The 15,992-nt window shown below is 38.2% G+C and overlaps 2 protein-coding genes across 3 annotated transcripts; one reads left to right on the forward strand and one right to left on the reverse strand.

The window, feature by feature from the left end:
- The first annotated feature begins 568 nt into the window (after positions 1–568).
- me3 (malic enzyme 3, NADP(+)-dependent, mitochondrial) lies at positions 569–6,547 on the forward strand. The gene is made up of 15 exons (XM_079464362.1): positions 569–923; positions 1,490–1,671; positions 2,357–2,490; positions 2,636–2,785; positions 3,267–3,342; positions 3,424–3,585; positions 3,682–3,785; positions 3,868–3,977; positions 4,115–4,212; positions 4,362–4,475; positions 4,646–4,751; positions 4,875–5,017; positions 5,132–5,305; positions 5,391–5,489; positions 5,558–6,547. Exons 2-15 carry the CDS (start codon positions 1,495–1,497, stop codon positions 5,717–5,719), a joined length of 1,809 nt encoding a protein of 602 aa, XP_079320488.1. The 5' UTR covers positions 569–923; positions 1,490–1,494; the 3' UTR covers positions 5,720–6,547.
- Positions 6,548–7,325: 778 nt separating this feature from the next.
- Positions 7,326–14,817, reverse strand: nxpe3 (neurexophilin and PC-esterase domain family, member 3). Of its 2 annotated transcripts, XM_079464830.1 has the most exons (8): positions 14,417–14,813; positions 13,376–14,307; positions 13,105–13,261; positions 12,234–13,003; positions 11,759–11,862; positions 10,668–10,868; positions 9,267–9,827; positions 7,326–8,478 (listed from the first exon to the last, which is right to left on the reverse strand). In XM_079464830.1, exons 3-8 carry the CDS (start codon positions 13,195–13,197, stop codon positions 8,441–8,443), a joined length of 1,767 nt encoding a protein of 588 aa, XP_079320956.1. In that variant the 5' UTR covers positions 13,198–13,261; positions 13,376–14,307; positions 14,417–14,813; the 3' UTR covers positions 7,326–8,440. The 2 variants fall into 2 exon arrangements, with proteins under 2 accessions (XP_079320956.1, XP_079320955.1); XM_079464829.1 differs by lacking the exon at positions 13,376–14,307 and having other exon boundaries at positions 14,417–14,817.
- Between the last annotated feature and the right edge of the window lie 1,175 nt (positions 14,818–15,992).

A 15,992-nucleotide genomic window follows, 5' to 3' on the forward strand; every position in this document is an offset into this window, starting at 1 on the left:
GGATTTAATGGTATGAAGGTTAAATCCAAATACAAACCATAAAGGAATTTTATAATGGTTTTAATGGAAAGTGCTAATGGTTCGTAATGTTAACCATTAGAATTTCTGTGATGGTTTTTATTGTTTTTTTTAGCTAGGATGCATTGCTGAAAAAACAATAGAAACCCAATTCTAATGGCTTCCATTAAAATAAAAATTCAAATATGAACCATTAGCTTTCCCATTAATATTTGGGAATTTGACCGATTAATATGCAAATTTGTCCTGACAGCAAAAATGTGGGGGGGAAACACGAAGAAAATCTTTCTTACAGTGTTTGCTATTATAAACATACATATTTATAATATAATATTAACAGTTTGTTTTCTAAATTTTGATATGTCACACCGTAGTGCTCGATTTATTCATCAACTATGTCAATTGTATATTAATAAAGTGTTTATAATGCTAATACTTGACAACTCGCACGGTTTCTAGAGAACAACGGATTTGTCATCGTGTATTTTCATCATTCAGGTTAGATTTCAGCTTTATTTTTTTTAGTTCTTTTAACCAAATCAGCTGATTCACTCCAAAATGGCGGAACCGCAGGGCTTGCTTCGCCTCCTGGTATTCCACAGTCTTTGCAGCAGAGCAGACAGGCCTGCAAATCTTCCTTTTATACGGGAACCTCGTCACTCGCAGCGCGTAACCCTATTGGCCTGTTCAGCACAAAAAGGGAGGGCTTAAATCTAGAGCGTTTGGCTGCGAAAGTGTCAAAGTCATACAAACCTGGATCGTTTGTTTCAAACGATTGCAACATCATCCTCATCCACAGATAACGCGCGCCCGGGAGACTGGCAGGAGCAGGTCAGCGTTTGTATTAACCCAGTGGAACAGAACCTGCCGGTGGACAGATCAGCACAAAGTCGGGCTGTTCTCAGGTACGTATACAAAACAACAACAAAGACAACCATGGCTATAAAAAGACATAATGTGCAGTTGGCCTAGAGCGCAAAGTTTGGAAAGCTTAGTGAATATCTACACACTGCAATTCATTAGGAGTTCGACGATCATTTGCGCAGCTATTTGTGTTCCACCCAAAGGCCTTGTTTACGGGACGAACTTGCTGAACTTGCATGGCTCTATTAGTCATATTTGTTTCTTTGTTGCAACATGACACCCTTGAACAATACATCCACGAATCGCCATGGTAACCATGGCTTTTGCGGAATGTTAAGTATGACACTTATTGTTAATTTTGCATAATTATAATAATAATAATTCATTAATACATCATGTTTTTTCTCTTGCTGAAAAAACTATTCTAATAGTTTCCATTGCAAAAAAACTTTGACTGGCTTTCAAATAATAAAATAAGCTTTCTGAATATCTTTGTGATTTTAGTTTTTATAACTTTTTTTGTGATGACTGCAGTAAAAGATGTTTTGGTACCATAGAAAAAATGTGTTGAGTGGTCTGCCTTTAACCCGATTTCTTTTGATTGCAGGAATCATGAACTCTCTCACAGGTAAAAGTGTGCTGTCCCTATGCAGGGTTTTTTCCGGTCCACCATGTCTTCCTGCCGCTCTTGTAGGGGCAGTGAGGGTCTGTCACACAGGCGCGAGTTCCAAAGGCGTCTTTACTAAAAAGCGAGGCTATGATATCACCAGGAACCCCCACTTGAACAAGGTACCGTTAGAGCCAAATCGCGGATGCTGGGAGGGCGAGAGTCATTTTATGGGCAAAAGGCACAGTCTACGTGACAAGTGTAATGAGTTGTTATCAGATGCTGTTTAATATGATTTTATAGCATGCCTTACTGCCAAAGTCCCCACAGATAAGAGTGCATGTACGTTTTATAATAATCTTTCCATGCAAAATAATTGAAGTTGTAGTTTAGTGATTTCCTCTGGTTGGAATGGATGACGTGTGTTGTAAGGTTTGGTTCCATGTGGACTGAATGTGGAACCTTTTTTAGTTTTGGATGGGTTGCAGAAATGTGCCTATTTAAATGTTACTTTCACGGTCTATGTCCTATTTGCAAAGACTTATAAACTGAGATTAAGTATGAAAAAGTATTGCAGTGGCCATAAAAGTACTCTAGAACATGCCTTTGGATGCCACCATGGATGGAAACTGTAAGACGTAAACACAGTGAGTGGAGAGTCTTACAGGGGAGGGTGGCCATGCATGTCTCCCATTGGTCAGAAATAAATAGATCCAGCATGTGATATGCCATCCCTAAACTGGAAACTTGCCCAGAGGTATGTCCGGTTAGCAGGGAGATCATTTGTATTCTGTAGAATGAGCGGAGATGTTTTTTTTCTGAACAGCTGTCACGTGTTGTTAAGCGCCTTGTGTTGTATGTTAACAGGGCATGGCGTTCACTCTGGAGGAGAGGTTACAGCTGGGTATCCACGGCCTGCTTCCTCCCTGTTTCCTCTCTCAGGATGTACAAGTGCTTCGAGTCATGAAGAGTTACGAGACACGCAGCAGCGCTCTCGACAAGTAAACACACTTTGATCAAAACTGTCCTGCTTTACTCATCTTGACCGTATCCAAATGCTTAACAAATGTAATGTAGTATTGTGTATTGGCACTCAAGAAGCACCTATTGTACTCTCCCATTTTGCTTTCTAATCTCACCCTGTAGATACATATTGCTGATGACCCTGCAGGACAGGAATGAAAAACTTTTCTATCGTGTGTTGACCTCTGACATTGAGGAATTTATGCCTATTGTGTACACCCCGACTGTGGGCCTGGCTTGCCAACAGTACGGCCTGGCTTTCAGAAGACCGAGGTGAGATGTTTTCACATGTTTGCATGTTCCTGGTATGTTTAGCCAGTTCCTGTTGATGTATAGCATTGGAAGACTCGACCTTAAAGGTCCAATGTGTATTTTTTTTGGATGGTTTTACGACAGAAATGCAATATAATATACATTACTAGGTTTTAAGAGGAATTGGCCTTGTTGTTTCTGCAGTAGCCCTAAATGAACAAACGGCTTGTTTCGTAAATATGTTATCTCCATCATAAAAGAAGCGAAAACGTGATGACATTGTAGTCCTCTTTTAGCCACCGTAGTGTTTCGATAGAGAGCCGTATGTTGCAATTCACAACCTCACCACTAAATTTCATACACTTGTCCTTTAAATGACACCATTAAAAATATGGTTGGACCATTAAAAAATAACACAGCAGCCAGCTTTAGACATTTAATGTGAATTGATTCATTCTTTTTTTTGTATTGATTAGTTCACATTATGTGTGTTTTTATCTAGAGGGCTGTTTATCACAATCCATGACAAGGGCCACATTGCCAGCATGTTAAACTCATGGCCGGAGGAGAACATTAAGGTTTGTGCAGAACAATAAAGAGTCTTTATGAAATCCAGTTCTACTAAATGTTATAGATGTGTATTATTTGTGCATCAATAGGCCATAGTGGTGACGGACGGAGAGAGAATCCTGGGATTAGGAGATTTGGGAGGTTATGGCATGGGCATCCCAGTGGGTAAACTGGCTCTGTATACGGCTTGTGGAGGAGTGCCACCCCAGCAGTGCCTGCCTGTTCTGCTAGATGTGGGCACTGATAATCAGGTATATGAAAAATAGGGTTGTTATACAAAATGTGTGACTTTAATATTTGCTGTGTTGTTTACAAGATTTTTTCCTTTAAATTTCTGTTTTGGTCAGACCCTCTTGGATGATCCCTTGTACATTGGTTTGAAGCACAAAAGGGTCAGAGGCAAAGAATATGATGACCTCATTGATGAGTTCATGCAAGCCGTCACTGACAGGTATGTTGTTTGGGGGTGTGAAATACAGGCATGCAAAATAGACACATTTTCAAAAATGTTTGTTTGTGTGTGTTTGTTTTAGGTACGGGATGAATTGTCTTATTCAGTTTGAAGATTTTGCCAACAGCAATGCATTTCGTATCCTCAATAAATACCGTAACCGTTACTGCACCTTTAATGATGATATCCAGGGTAAGTATACACGTTATAATAACAAATGATAATGCAAAGGTTAACACACACTTTTCATCTTAAGACTATTACACACAGGGATGCAGTTGTTTTTATTATTGAGTCTTACAACTGAAAGGACATTTCTTCCATTTTAGGCACAGCTTCAGTTGCTGTGGCCGGGATCCTCGCTACTCTGAAAATCACAAAGAACAAACTTTCTGATCACAAGTTTGTATTTCAAGGAGCAGGAGAGGTAATGCAGATTCAATCAAGACCTTTAACAAACTTATTATTAATAGGAATATTGTTTTAAGTAGTATTAAGTCTGAAAAGCAAACAACAAAAAACATTATAAAATGCTAATACGATTTGTGGTTACTTCATTGCTTGTCACATGACCAGGCTGCCTTGGGCATTGCTCACTTACTCGTCATGGCCATGGCCAAGGAGGGTATACCACATGCTGAGGCCGTGAAAAGAATTTGGATGGTGGATTCCAAAGGCCTGATTGTTAAGGTAACAATCACCCCCGCTCCGCACTAGCACTTTTTTTGTCAAGCTGTATTTACTCTCCTACGTGACAATGTCAATGCAAAAATGTATTAAGTGTAGTGGTACACCATCACAAATGAATTGTTAATAAAACTAATACTAAAACTGTGCATTTGTGTCTCTTTGCCCTTTAGGGTAGAAGTCATCTGAATCATGAGAAGGAGGAGTTTGCTCAGGATCATCCACACATAAAGACATTGGAGGAAGTAGTTGAAACCATCAAGCCCACAGCTATCATTGGTGAGAGTTTAACCCTGTTATTGACATGACATGGGTTTTTGCTAATGGCATGATTGTAAATAAATGAACTTACTTTTGTATTTTGGGCTGCTTTTGTATGAAGTCTGGTGATTCCATATACAGGTGTGGCTGCTATAAGTGGTGCGTTTACTGAGAAAATCATCAAGAACATGGCAGCTTACAATGAACGGCCAATCATTTTTGCCCTCAGCAATCCTACAAGCAAAGCCGAGTGCACAGCAGAGCAATGTTATACGCTCACTGAGGTAAAACACCCGGATTTGCATCAAAACCACACAGCAATATACCAATAGTTGTGGGAAGGATGTCAAGAAAATATCAGGTTCAACCAGTTTAAAGTGCCTGTGTGTGTCTTGCAGGGAAGAGGAATATTTGCCAGTGGAAGCCCTTTTAAAAAGGTGACTTTGGCAGACGGTCGCACCTTCTACCCTGGTCAGGGAAACAATGCTTACGTGTTTCCCGGTGTAGCATTAGGAGTCATCGCCTGTGGAGTGCGCCACATCTCGGACGAAATTTTCCTCACCACAGCAGAGGTGAAGATCCTTTTGGCGTAAATGTGTAAATTGTTGCGCGTTGGTTTTAACAGTTAATGAAATACATTGTTGTTTTCTCTTTCAGGCTATTTCTGACATGGTAACCGAGGAGCATCTGGCCGAGGGTCGCCTGTACCCTCCTCTGAACACCATCAGAGAAGTGTCCTTTAAAATAGCTGTTAAGGTGAGTGACAGTTTCCGTATTGTTGACTCCTCCCTTACTTTCAACCCTAAACCACTCTTTCTCTTTAGATTGTTGACCACGCCTACAAGCAAGGCATTGCTTCCTTGTACCCTGAACCCAAAGATAAAGAAGCATTTGTATTATCCCAAGTCTACAACTCTGACTACGACTCCTTCAACCTGGATTCTTACAGCTGGCCCAAGGAGGCCATGGAGGTTCAGGATGTGTAGATCGGTCAGCCGCATATCAGTCACATGCCTCATTTCTTAGTTCATAATCATCTGTTATATATTTATACATTTAGTATACACTCCGCCCCAGGTCTGAGCGCTAAAAACCAATACAGAATTCTTTTTTTGCCTCATGCTTTTTCCCAGTGGTTTTTTTTAAATAATGGCTCTTTTTAGCAATTATTTTTTATCCAGTTATCCACTCCAGAAATTCAGCAATCCTACTTATCGTGTTGGGAGAGACTGTTCTCATACAGTGACTCATACAAGGGAATGTCAGTTCAGCACGGGCTGAGAGGATTTTTCGTCAATTAGATAGGTAGGGTTGTCCATGTGTTATGCCCAAGCTTATCTTTATTTTAAATGTTTTGTCAAGCAGAAAACTGGACATTGTTATGTTATACAATGACCACCAGAGACGCAAGATATGTGTGTTTAATGCTGTCTGTGTAATTGTTTTGATTGTTTCTCCTCGTTTAGAATTATGCTTTGCTTATGAGAAACGCACAATTGGATTTCTATTTTCATAAATTCAAGGAGATTTTGAAGGGACAGTGACTTTTAAATAAACCGCTGAAAGAAGTGCTGCGTCTTTCTTTTTTTGCAATGAGACTGCATTGTAGATTGTTAATGTAAAAGATCATATATGAAGTTTAGAATCGGTTGTTTATGTTCCTGTAGTAATTCGTAGAGCATTGTGTTACACTGTAAAACTTTTCTTTCTGCCTTAAATGTATCACAATCTAACTGGCTTTAAAATGTATTTACCATTTTAAAACGTTTTGTTTTAACCGATAAAATAATCCGAAATTACTTTTAAAAAACGTTAAAACAACTCTCATTTGGTCATAAATGAATAATGGTTAGTTGAGGACTTTGAAGAAAGCCAATTTGATTCTACTTCAAATTTTAGGGGAGGAATGCAAATGTTCTGGATTGAGACCCAGGGAAAAGAAACTGATCAAATTTATCTTGAATGCATTGTAAAGTCGTGTGCCAAACGTACAAACATAATGGTATGGTGGAGAAAATGAAAGCGAATGAGAACACAATTACTGTAGACGTATATCAATATAGTTACTGTGTGTCTCATGACATTTAGAAATGAACCACATGGCAACTTTAAGGTTTCAAATAGCTCCTTATTTTTTGTATTATATTGTTTCGCTAACAAGCATTACCACTATTTTAACAAGCAAATTATAACACTACTGTTATATATGACATTACCAAAGAAATGCAGAAGTAACCCTCTTAATTTACTAATTCAGAACTAGACATTATACATCGTTTGCTTTGTGACATTGTGCATTCTATGCTGTAACTGGCCATTAGAAGATGGGTACTTTGTGGCCATAAAGGGACACTTATGGTCAGAAACATTATTTAAATTGTCTGTGGTATTCAAGCAATGATTGTTTGGAATTAGTATGCCCACAGTACCAAAACTATTTTCCTAAACAATTACGCTATTGCCCCGAGACTGGACCGTGACTCTCAAAGTTTAGTTAAAATTACTTAAATGGTGAGCTTCCTTAACATTGTTTTAGAAGAAAACAAGTAATTTAAAAGCTAGTATATCAAAGTCAGATTAAAACAAAGGGGATAGATGCTTGAGAATTTATTTAGTTGAAATAAATACACATAAATGAGCTATTAGTGTGTTAATGTGTTAGATGTGTAAATACAAGCTACACATTTAAAAGACTCATTCAAATGTAAGAGTCAAATATTTCATTCATTCTGTCAATAGTGGATTTTTTTACATATCGTGAGTCATGTAACCCGTGAGACACAATATTGGACCTGTAAATCAGACAACAGAGTGGACCAACTAAAATAAATACATGTCAAATAAGGCACATTGAACTGATTGTGAACAAAAATACTTTCAGAATATCACAGATCTGAATGAGCTCACTTTGTGAATTGCTTATTGAACTGTAAAGCATTTTAAAACAACAAAATATCATAATCACACATTTTGCATGACAGAGGTAAACACAGGATGGGAACATTGAATGAACTGGGCATAATAGAATCCTTACCACTATAATGGCAAAAATATAATACAGTAACAACCGGTAAAATTTGCATTCAGATAAGAGGACAAGTATTTTTATTCCAGGGTAACGCTGTTTACAGATTGTATCTGAAAAGAAAAACGAATCTACCTGCACGAGTCTTCATATATCGTTGTTTAAAATGATTGAACTTCCAAACATACAGTGACATGCGAGCACATATTCAGCTGTTCAGCCACAAGCTAATGCAGCATTACAACAAAGCAATACATGTTAAGCAAGGCAAAGAAAATGTTTCCTGTTGCTCATACAGTAGATTTTTTGCACTATTCTTATATACCACACAATTTATCAATCCTTTCTCTCTATATATATGGAATTACGTTTTATTTAATTCATATAATTACATTTTATTCAATTTTATTTAAATAGCACTTTTCACAATGTGCATTGTTCCAAAGCAGCTTTTCAGGAGAAAATAAGAAAAATGAAAAACACAGAAAAGGACATACACAGCACAGTGCATGGTGTTCATAGAACCAGTTACGCTGGTCACAGCTTTCCTGCACGAATCTTCATATATTGTTGTTTGAAAAGAACGAACTTCCAAACATACAGTGACATGCAACCATGTATTTAGCAGTACAGCCGCAAGCATATACAGCTGTAATACGGAGTTGATGGCTCAGATTTCTTATCAGGAGATATTTTCAAAACGGTCCTTGTGGAAGAAATCTGCAGAATGGATTAAACATGGTAAAATGTGTTAGCTGAACACATTCGATTAAGCAAAACATATTTAAGAAACAAGAAGTGAAAGATGTATAGAACCGCACGTATGAATGAATGGGCGTACCAATTCCTTTGACCTCTATGTGAAGTTCTGCTTATTGTCTTTAAATCTGAGAGTGAATGATGGAGAACTACCTAACCATAACGTAATCGGGAATTACAATTTTGAACAATGGTTAGTGTTTACCGCAAACTTCTGTTATGCTTTCTCTCTCTTACCATTAATTTAATTTTGCCTTTTGCTTGCTGACTACTCTGAAGCAAATAGATTTTAAAACGAATGGATTCTGCGCATTTAGGAGCCGTCCATTACCCGTCATAAAAGTGATTGAATAGTTTCATTATGCTTATGTTTTTATGATAATGTTTTTGATATGCAACACAAACTTTTTTATAACAATTTATAAAAATGTATTTTGTGACTGTGAGAAGACATGTATGCGTACCGATAAGACTGACCCAATCTAAACGAAATCTTATATATGTATGTTATGTATGTATGGTATGTAAAAACTACAACTCCAAAATGTGCCTACACGTAGACTATGTACAAAAACTTTTTTCACCCCATTTGGTTTCTTTTGCAAGACAATAACAATGGCAATAGCTCAAAATAAACCCCATTATTGCAAAACTCTAAATATGATATTCTGCCTTAAAAGATTGTTTGCCCCTTCCAAGAGGCCCTTCCCCGAAATCTGTAAGAGAAATTTAGCCTTGCATTAGCTTACCCCGCCTTTTCTTTTTCCTAACCGGGCAGATGTGTGACAGGATGAAGTTAACCATGTTTGATATGATGGCAGGTGGAGGGTGTAACTGATGAGGGTGGTGGTGGGCAAGTGTCATCTCCCAGGCATCCACGAAACGGACATTTAGACCTTTAAACATGACCCGCAGGACTACATCAAGCTGTTGGGAGAACCAGTCGCTGTTGAACAAGCTAGACTCTGGGTCCAATTTCTGGAGGTTGGCTGTGCGAATCAGCACCAAAGTTGCTGGTTCACGGTTAAGCAACCGCAACACTGCTCTGCGGATGTGTCTCAGCCGACGTATGTACACCTGTACCGGGAAAGTGCTGAAATGTGACCAGATGCTTATCATGACCACCGTGTCCGATCCCCCCCGTAAACTGTCCAGCTCATTAGAGATGTAGCGCAGTTCAGCTGAGGAAACGGATGTGAACCGGATCGGCGGACCATGACAGCGGTACCTCAACACAGTGTTGTGGTTGATGTCCACTGCCATGTGTGGACCAACATCTTTTTGACTTTGAAAGTTGAGCTCCTTGAATTCTGTAGTGTTTATGAGAGAGAGAGAGATTAAAATAAAAAAATGCAATAGATTTAGTCCGATTAGATTAAAGGTGCTGGTAAGTGATTTTTAATATCATGCATACAATGCAGAGGCTGACATTTTTTGGGGATTCCTGCGGGTTACGGTTGTTATCGCAGAAATATGTGAATTTGAAATATTAATGATGAATAGCACATTTTTACCGAATGCACAGGTTCCGCCAGGAAAAGCCATTTACTTTTGGTTTTAAGGTAAGAAACGACGTTCAAATGTCACAAACAGGCAATTTGGTTTAATCCTTTTTAAATACATTGTCACATATTTTATTAAAAGACATATTTATATTTAATTTGTAAAAAAAACGGTCAAAATGATTTGCTGCACGAAAATAAAAACTGATCAGATCAGAAACTCACGCTGCAACGACTACTCAGGGAAAATTATGCCTGTTTTGTGCTCACCGACATTTCTGGGCTTGCTGTATTTTTTACTGTAACTGACAGATTACAGTACAAAAAACACAGGAGTGGGAGGGAATTGGGAGTCATTGTTCTGGGATTGGGACAGGACAGGGAATTTTATTAGTTTTTTCACGGGATTGGTATGGGAATTTTTGGGGGGAGTGGGATGGGAAGTTTGAAAATCCACTCCCGTGTCACTCTCTAAATTACAGCCAAACTCAAGCGCATATTTTAAAACAAAAGCTGCACAGAAAAACATGTAATCTTTATGTAAATGATTTGCTGATATCATTAAAGCACAATGGTGGAAGCCGAAAATGATATGGCCAAAATCACTTGCAGCAACTTTGAGAGTGGTTTAAAGGAAATATGGCTGACCTGGAATGTGGGCAACAAGATACTCATACAACTGTCGCACAGTGGAGTCTCCATACATGTACACATTTTTCCCTTGAAGACATTGAGTTACAGCTGAAGAGTTATTAAACTGACGCATAACAACCCCACTCAAAGGCCTCCATGACCCCCGGAGGTAGAACCCAGAGGGAGTAAATTCAAGGCTTCTCCTTTTGCTTTTTACTGTAAGGAAAGAGAAAAAAAGTTAAGTGTACTACCGGTTCAAGGTAAACATTATGGCCCGGTTTCACAGATAAGGCTTAGCTTAAGTCAGGACTATGCCTTATTTGAATAAAGATATTTATGTTGCTTTCATAAAAATGCCTTAGAAGAATACATTACTGAAAGCAACATAAATATCTTAATTCCCCACAATTTACAAAGGAATCAGGTATTCCTGTAGACTGAAATGTTGCGTGGAATTGCATTTCCTAGTATTGTAAGCTGTCATTTTGCCACCCAGGAGGGCACGCAGGGTTCATGTGGTAAAGTGACGCGACACATCCATACCCTCTATAAGACAGGTCACACATTCATTCTAGTCTGGGACTCAACTTAAGCCTTGTCTCTTAAACCGGGCCAAAAATCTTTTAATAATGAAACATGCAGGAGGTGATTTCACAAACATTTCATAACTCATTTACTATGGAAACCATGCTACAGAACCAGTTCATTCAGAACTTCCGCATTCATATACACAACACAAGTATATTAACACACAACTGCCCACATTGACAAATAACACCTTATATCGGCTTAGAGCACATTTAGTGTGGCGTTAAAACAGACATTGCATTAAGAATGTTATTACATTTACATTTTGTCATTTAGCAGATGCTTTTATCCAAAGCGATTACAGATGAGGTAAACAATGGAAGCAATTGGAACAACATAAGGACCACAAAAAGCATAAGTGCAACTTATGGCATATAAGCACTGTCACTTTTTCCACACACAAAGGTGTTAAAACAGAACACTTAGAAATATCGTTATAAGGTTGACGTATGGAAAGGAAATTAAAAGGTAAAAATATTTTTTTGTATGATGACGACATGATAACATAACATACATACCATATGTGTATGGGATTCCACGTGTCACAGTAGCTTTTGCGGCAGGAAGAACTGTCACATTGTCTATAACTGCAGGGCGTATTGGAATTTTTATATTTACATCACTAGAACAAAACAGAATATGAACAACTGAAAAGCCATCTTAAATAGCGTGCATCATTTTTTATGTTTATGGTGCAACCCAATTAGATTTTTTTCTAAAACGGTCACTTGTATAGTAAAAGTAATCAATAAATATTGGTGGGATGACACCAAGGGTGTTTGAAAAATATATTCTCATGTTTTTGTGAATGATGTAAATATTGTGAAAATAAAAACAAAAATTGAACTAAGTTGATTTTTGTGATCACTAAACTTATTAATAACATATTGGCAACACATTGATGAGAAAACACTCATAATCATAATTTTTATATTCATAATGCCTGATGATAATATGTATAATATATAATAAAAGGTTACGTTTCTCACTTACCTTTGAAAGAACTGTGATTCATATAGCGTAAGAAGGTACTTTTTATACCCCCCTTTTGCATGGTTGATTCGTGTGTCACAATCCAACAATTTGGGCTTATAACAGTACCAAGGTTCTCCAGTCTGGGGATCTGTGTAGTTGCAAAGTGGTTGCTTTTTAAACGGCAGACACAAATTACAAACGGTGGTCTCTGTGAGATATTTGGAACGAAAGAGGCTCTTGAAGAATACTCGGTCCGACTGTTCCTCTCTCAGTCGCCTGAGGACCATCACAGCTTCACTGGGGTGCACCATTGTCAATTCCACCAGCACATCACCAGGCCAAAGCAGTGGAAAAAATACAGTGTAGCTTCCATTTCGATGGTCGCGTACCAGCCCCGCCACACCTGCCCCCAATTCTGGTGTATGAAGTCGTGCTACAATGAAGTCCCCTCCGTGTTTCTTAGGCTGACCCAAAAAATTATTGACCTGCACCTTCACTACCAGCTGCCCGCCAACATGCAGCTCCCCAGACTCTTGGATTATATAATAGCTTTGTGCAGGATCGCTACTTTGACGCAATGGGAGTCGCAGAACCGGTGGGTCTGGCCAGGATATTAATTTGAGAAGATAACGTTCCTCTCCGGCCTCCTCTTCGGTGGGCTCCTGGCCAAATCGTGAACAGTACGAGTAGTTGAATGCCACAGGAAGCAACCTTTCAGAGGTCTTCAAGACAGACTGTATGTTGCTTTGAAGCTGATAGAAAGTAGATACTGTCTGACAGTTCCAGTTCTGCATGAGGGATGTGAAAAGGTTTCAGTACACAAAACTTTGAAACTTACAGAAAGACTGTCAAAGGAGCACAAGCTTCAACACAGGTTACTTCTACCTACTTCCACCATGGTGATATTCCACACCAGGAATACAAGTCCTGACAGTGCCAACAGGGTGAAGTAAGGGACATATTTGGACAGGTATTTATCCATGGTTTCCGTTCCTTTCTGTCATCCTCCTGACCAGCACTACATTGGGCCATGGCCATACCACACACTGATAAAGAAGAACAGAATAGAAAAAAATATGAAAATAAAAACTACAAAGGTTTTTTATGGCTCTTTTAATTTTAGATTGATTAAATTGTGTTTTTCATCCAACAGTTCTCACTTGTTTTGAAAGAAGGAAACAGCCTGAAATACATCTTTGTATTCTCAATAACTGGGTAACGTTATGGAGTTTGCAAATACATCATGTGTGTGCAATTGGCAACTGAAAACTACTCCTGTAACCCAAAATTTGCTCAACAGATTATCAAAACAAAATACTGCATCTAAGGTAAACATCTGACTCAGACTACATCTGTGGTTTCAATATAAACAAAGGTGTTAAAAAGCACGCTTGTCGTCATGCCCTGAGTGCCAACGAATTTGCAAACGCTATGGTCAAATAAGGCAGTCGCCGTCCGGGAACAGTCTCTTTATTTTGGTGTTCTGTCCCTGACTGGGGCTGCCCCCTGCAACGTCCCCGTTTTACAGCACGTCCAAAACAACCAGAAAATACACTGAAAAAGCCAAATCAACATTTACACTGACAACTATTACATATGCAGAAAGGACATCTGTGCTCAAAATGAGCCTAAATGTAAATAAAAAGCACAGAAAGTGATTTTAAGATTTAATAACTGTTTGTACTGTATTCAGTTTGTAAAAAAGTACATATTAAAAACAATTAGAGAATGTTAAAAAGGGTAACTACAGTATGTATCACATGTTTTCATATTTGTTATATTTTTGTAGTGTTAATCAATTTTGTATGAATACATCCAATACTCATTTGATCATTTCTGCTATTTTTACAGTGGACTATGTTTGCATCGAGTTTTGGTCAACTTCATTAAAAGCAGTTAAGGTCAGTTCGATCAGAAAAAATATGATACTATTGTAATAATGATGTGCATAAAAAAGACAAACAAATTGTTTGATTATTTGACTAAAAGAGATTTAAATTACATTCATTAGGAAATGTCTCTGATTTTCATTTCAAATGTTTCTTTATGTTGGATGTAGGATGCATATACAATACCCACTGACGTTACGGCTCTAAACGTATACACACAAACACAATCAATTGATATTCATTTATTTGTGTTTTATCGAGGATTTGGGTGAATTAACAAATATGGGAATCTAGCATTCGCGTGACGCTTACCTGCACCGATGATTCAGTCCTGGCATGATGCGGCTGATGCTGAAGGCTTTGTTTATACAAATTATGGCAACAAAATTAAACAGTCAGATGAAATATGGTCAAATAACGAAGCGACCGAGTTAAAGAGCAGCTACTTTGAGCTTTCCAGGCTCTAGTTCTAAAGCTAAAGCCGGAAGTGATGCAACATTTAGCCATACGATTAGAACAAATTATATTAGCTAAATGGAGGTAGCTGTATCCCTTCAAGCCAGCTGCGTCCAAAATCGCTCGCTATGACAGTAGTTAGTAATTAAATTAAGTATCTACCCGTCGACCAGTGTAACACTGCGGTCAGGCCAGTGTGTCCACTATGAAAATGACGGTCAAACCGGCCCTCACGTTGGTTCCGTGCGCGCGTATATTAGCGATTACGGTAGCAGCACGAGAAGACATTTCAAAATAAAACAAGATGCGACCTTCCCGCAAACGCAGTGTGTTTTTGTAAGTTATGTTTCTAGGGCACGATATTAAATAATTGCGTTGCCGTTTCTGTGGTGTTCTGGGTGGTTGTCACGGTACCATAAACATGTCTTACGATACTATACCAGCTGAAGTAGCTCGATACCAAGAAGTATCACGGTGATGTGCCATTTTCATAATTCAAATCTATACAAAAAACACACAGATTTAGATGAAACATTTTGTATTGACTATAGTTAACTGTATTATACTTTGTACTAGAATATGTTGTTGTATTAACTGTAGTAATTGGATAAATTGTAGCAAATACTGTGACAACACAAAAAAACACAGTCTGACTATACTTATTAACTCATTAATTTATTTTTTGTTATATATAAACCATGAACTACTACTACAGATGGTCAAATTTCATTCGAGAGCTCATGGATACAAACGCCGCCTCTTTTCTTACCTGAGGACGATGTCGTTTCTATCTGCGGGGCTTCTCCGCCCTCCTCCGTTGGCCGTTCATGGTTTTATTTTGCATGGTGTTGTTACAGTTATTGATTATAATGTCCCATCTATGTTGTCTTCAGATGGATGTTAAAAGGAAAGTAACGGTTTTGAGAAAATAATTCCACTTCAGAATAATAGTAGGTACAGCATCTCAGATTGTCACAAAATAATATAAGTACTGTCTGCTGTTGTGTTTTAAAGACCCCTACATCCCAAATATGCCGTTTTCAGAATACACCATTTCTTATTATCAATCATTAAAATATTCGGACAGTTTTATGATCTACACATTCAGATAGACATTTAGCACAAACTGTTTCCAGAGTCTATAATTCAAGTACACAGCACCAAAGGCTGACTCGGGCCAGTCCAATGTTTGATTCTGTTTAAAATACACCCTAAAATATGTACTGGCATAATCAATTACAGTTACAGATTGCCATATCTAGAACCATGTTGTTTTAAACTATGTTTTATAAACATAAGACAGATAAGGGGTGAAATCTGTCTTCTCGTGCTCCTACCGTAATCTCTAAGAATTCCGCGTACAGAAAAACCAACGTGAGGGCTTGGCTTGACCGTCATTTTCAAAGTGGACGCTGGCATGACCGCAGTGTTA

The sequence above is a fragment of the Barbatula barbatula genome, assembly GCF_947034865.1.
Source record: "Barbatula barbatula genome assembly, chromosome: 9".
NCBI lineage: Eukaryota > Metazoa > Chordata > Actinopteri > Cypriniformes > Nemacheilidae > Barbatula > Barbatula barbatula.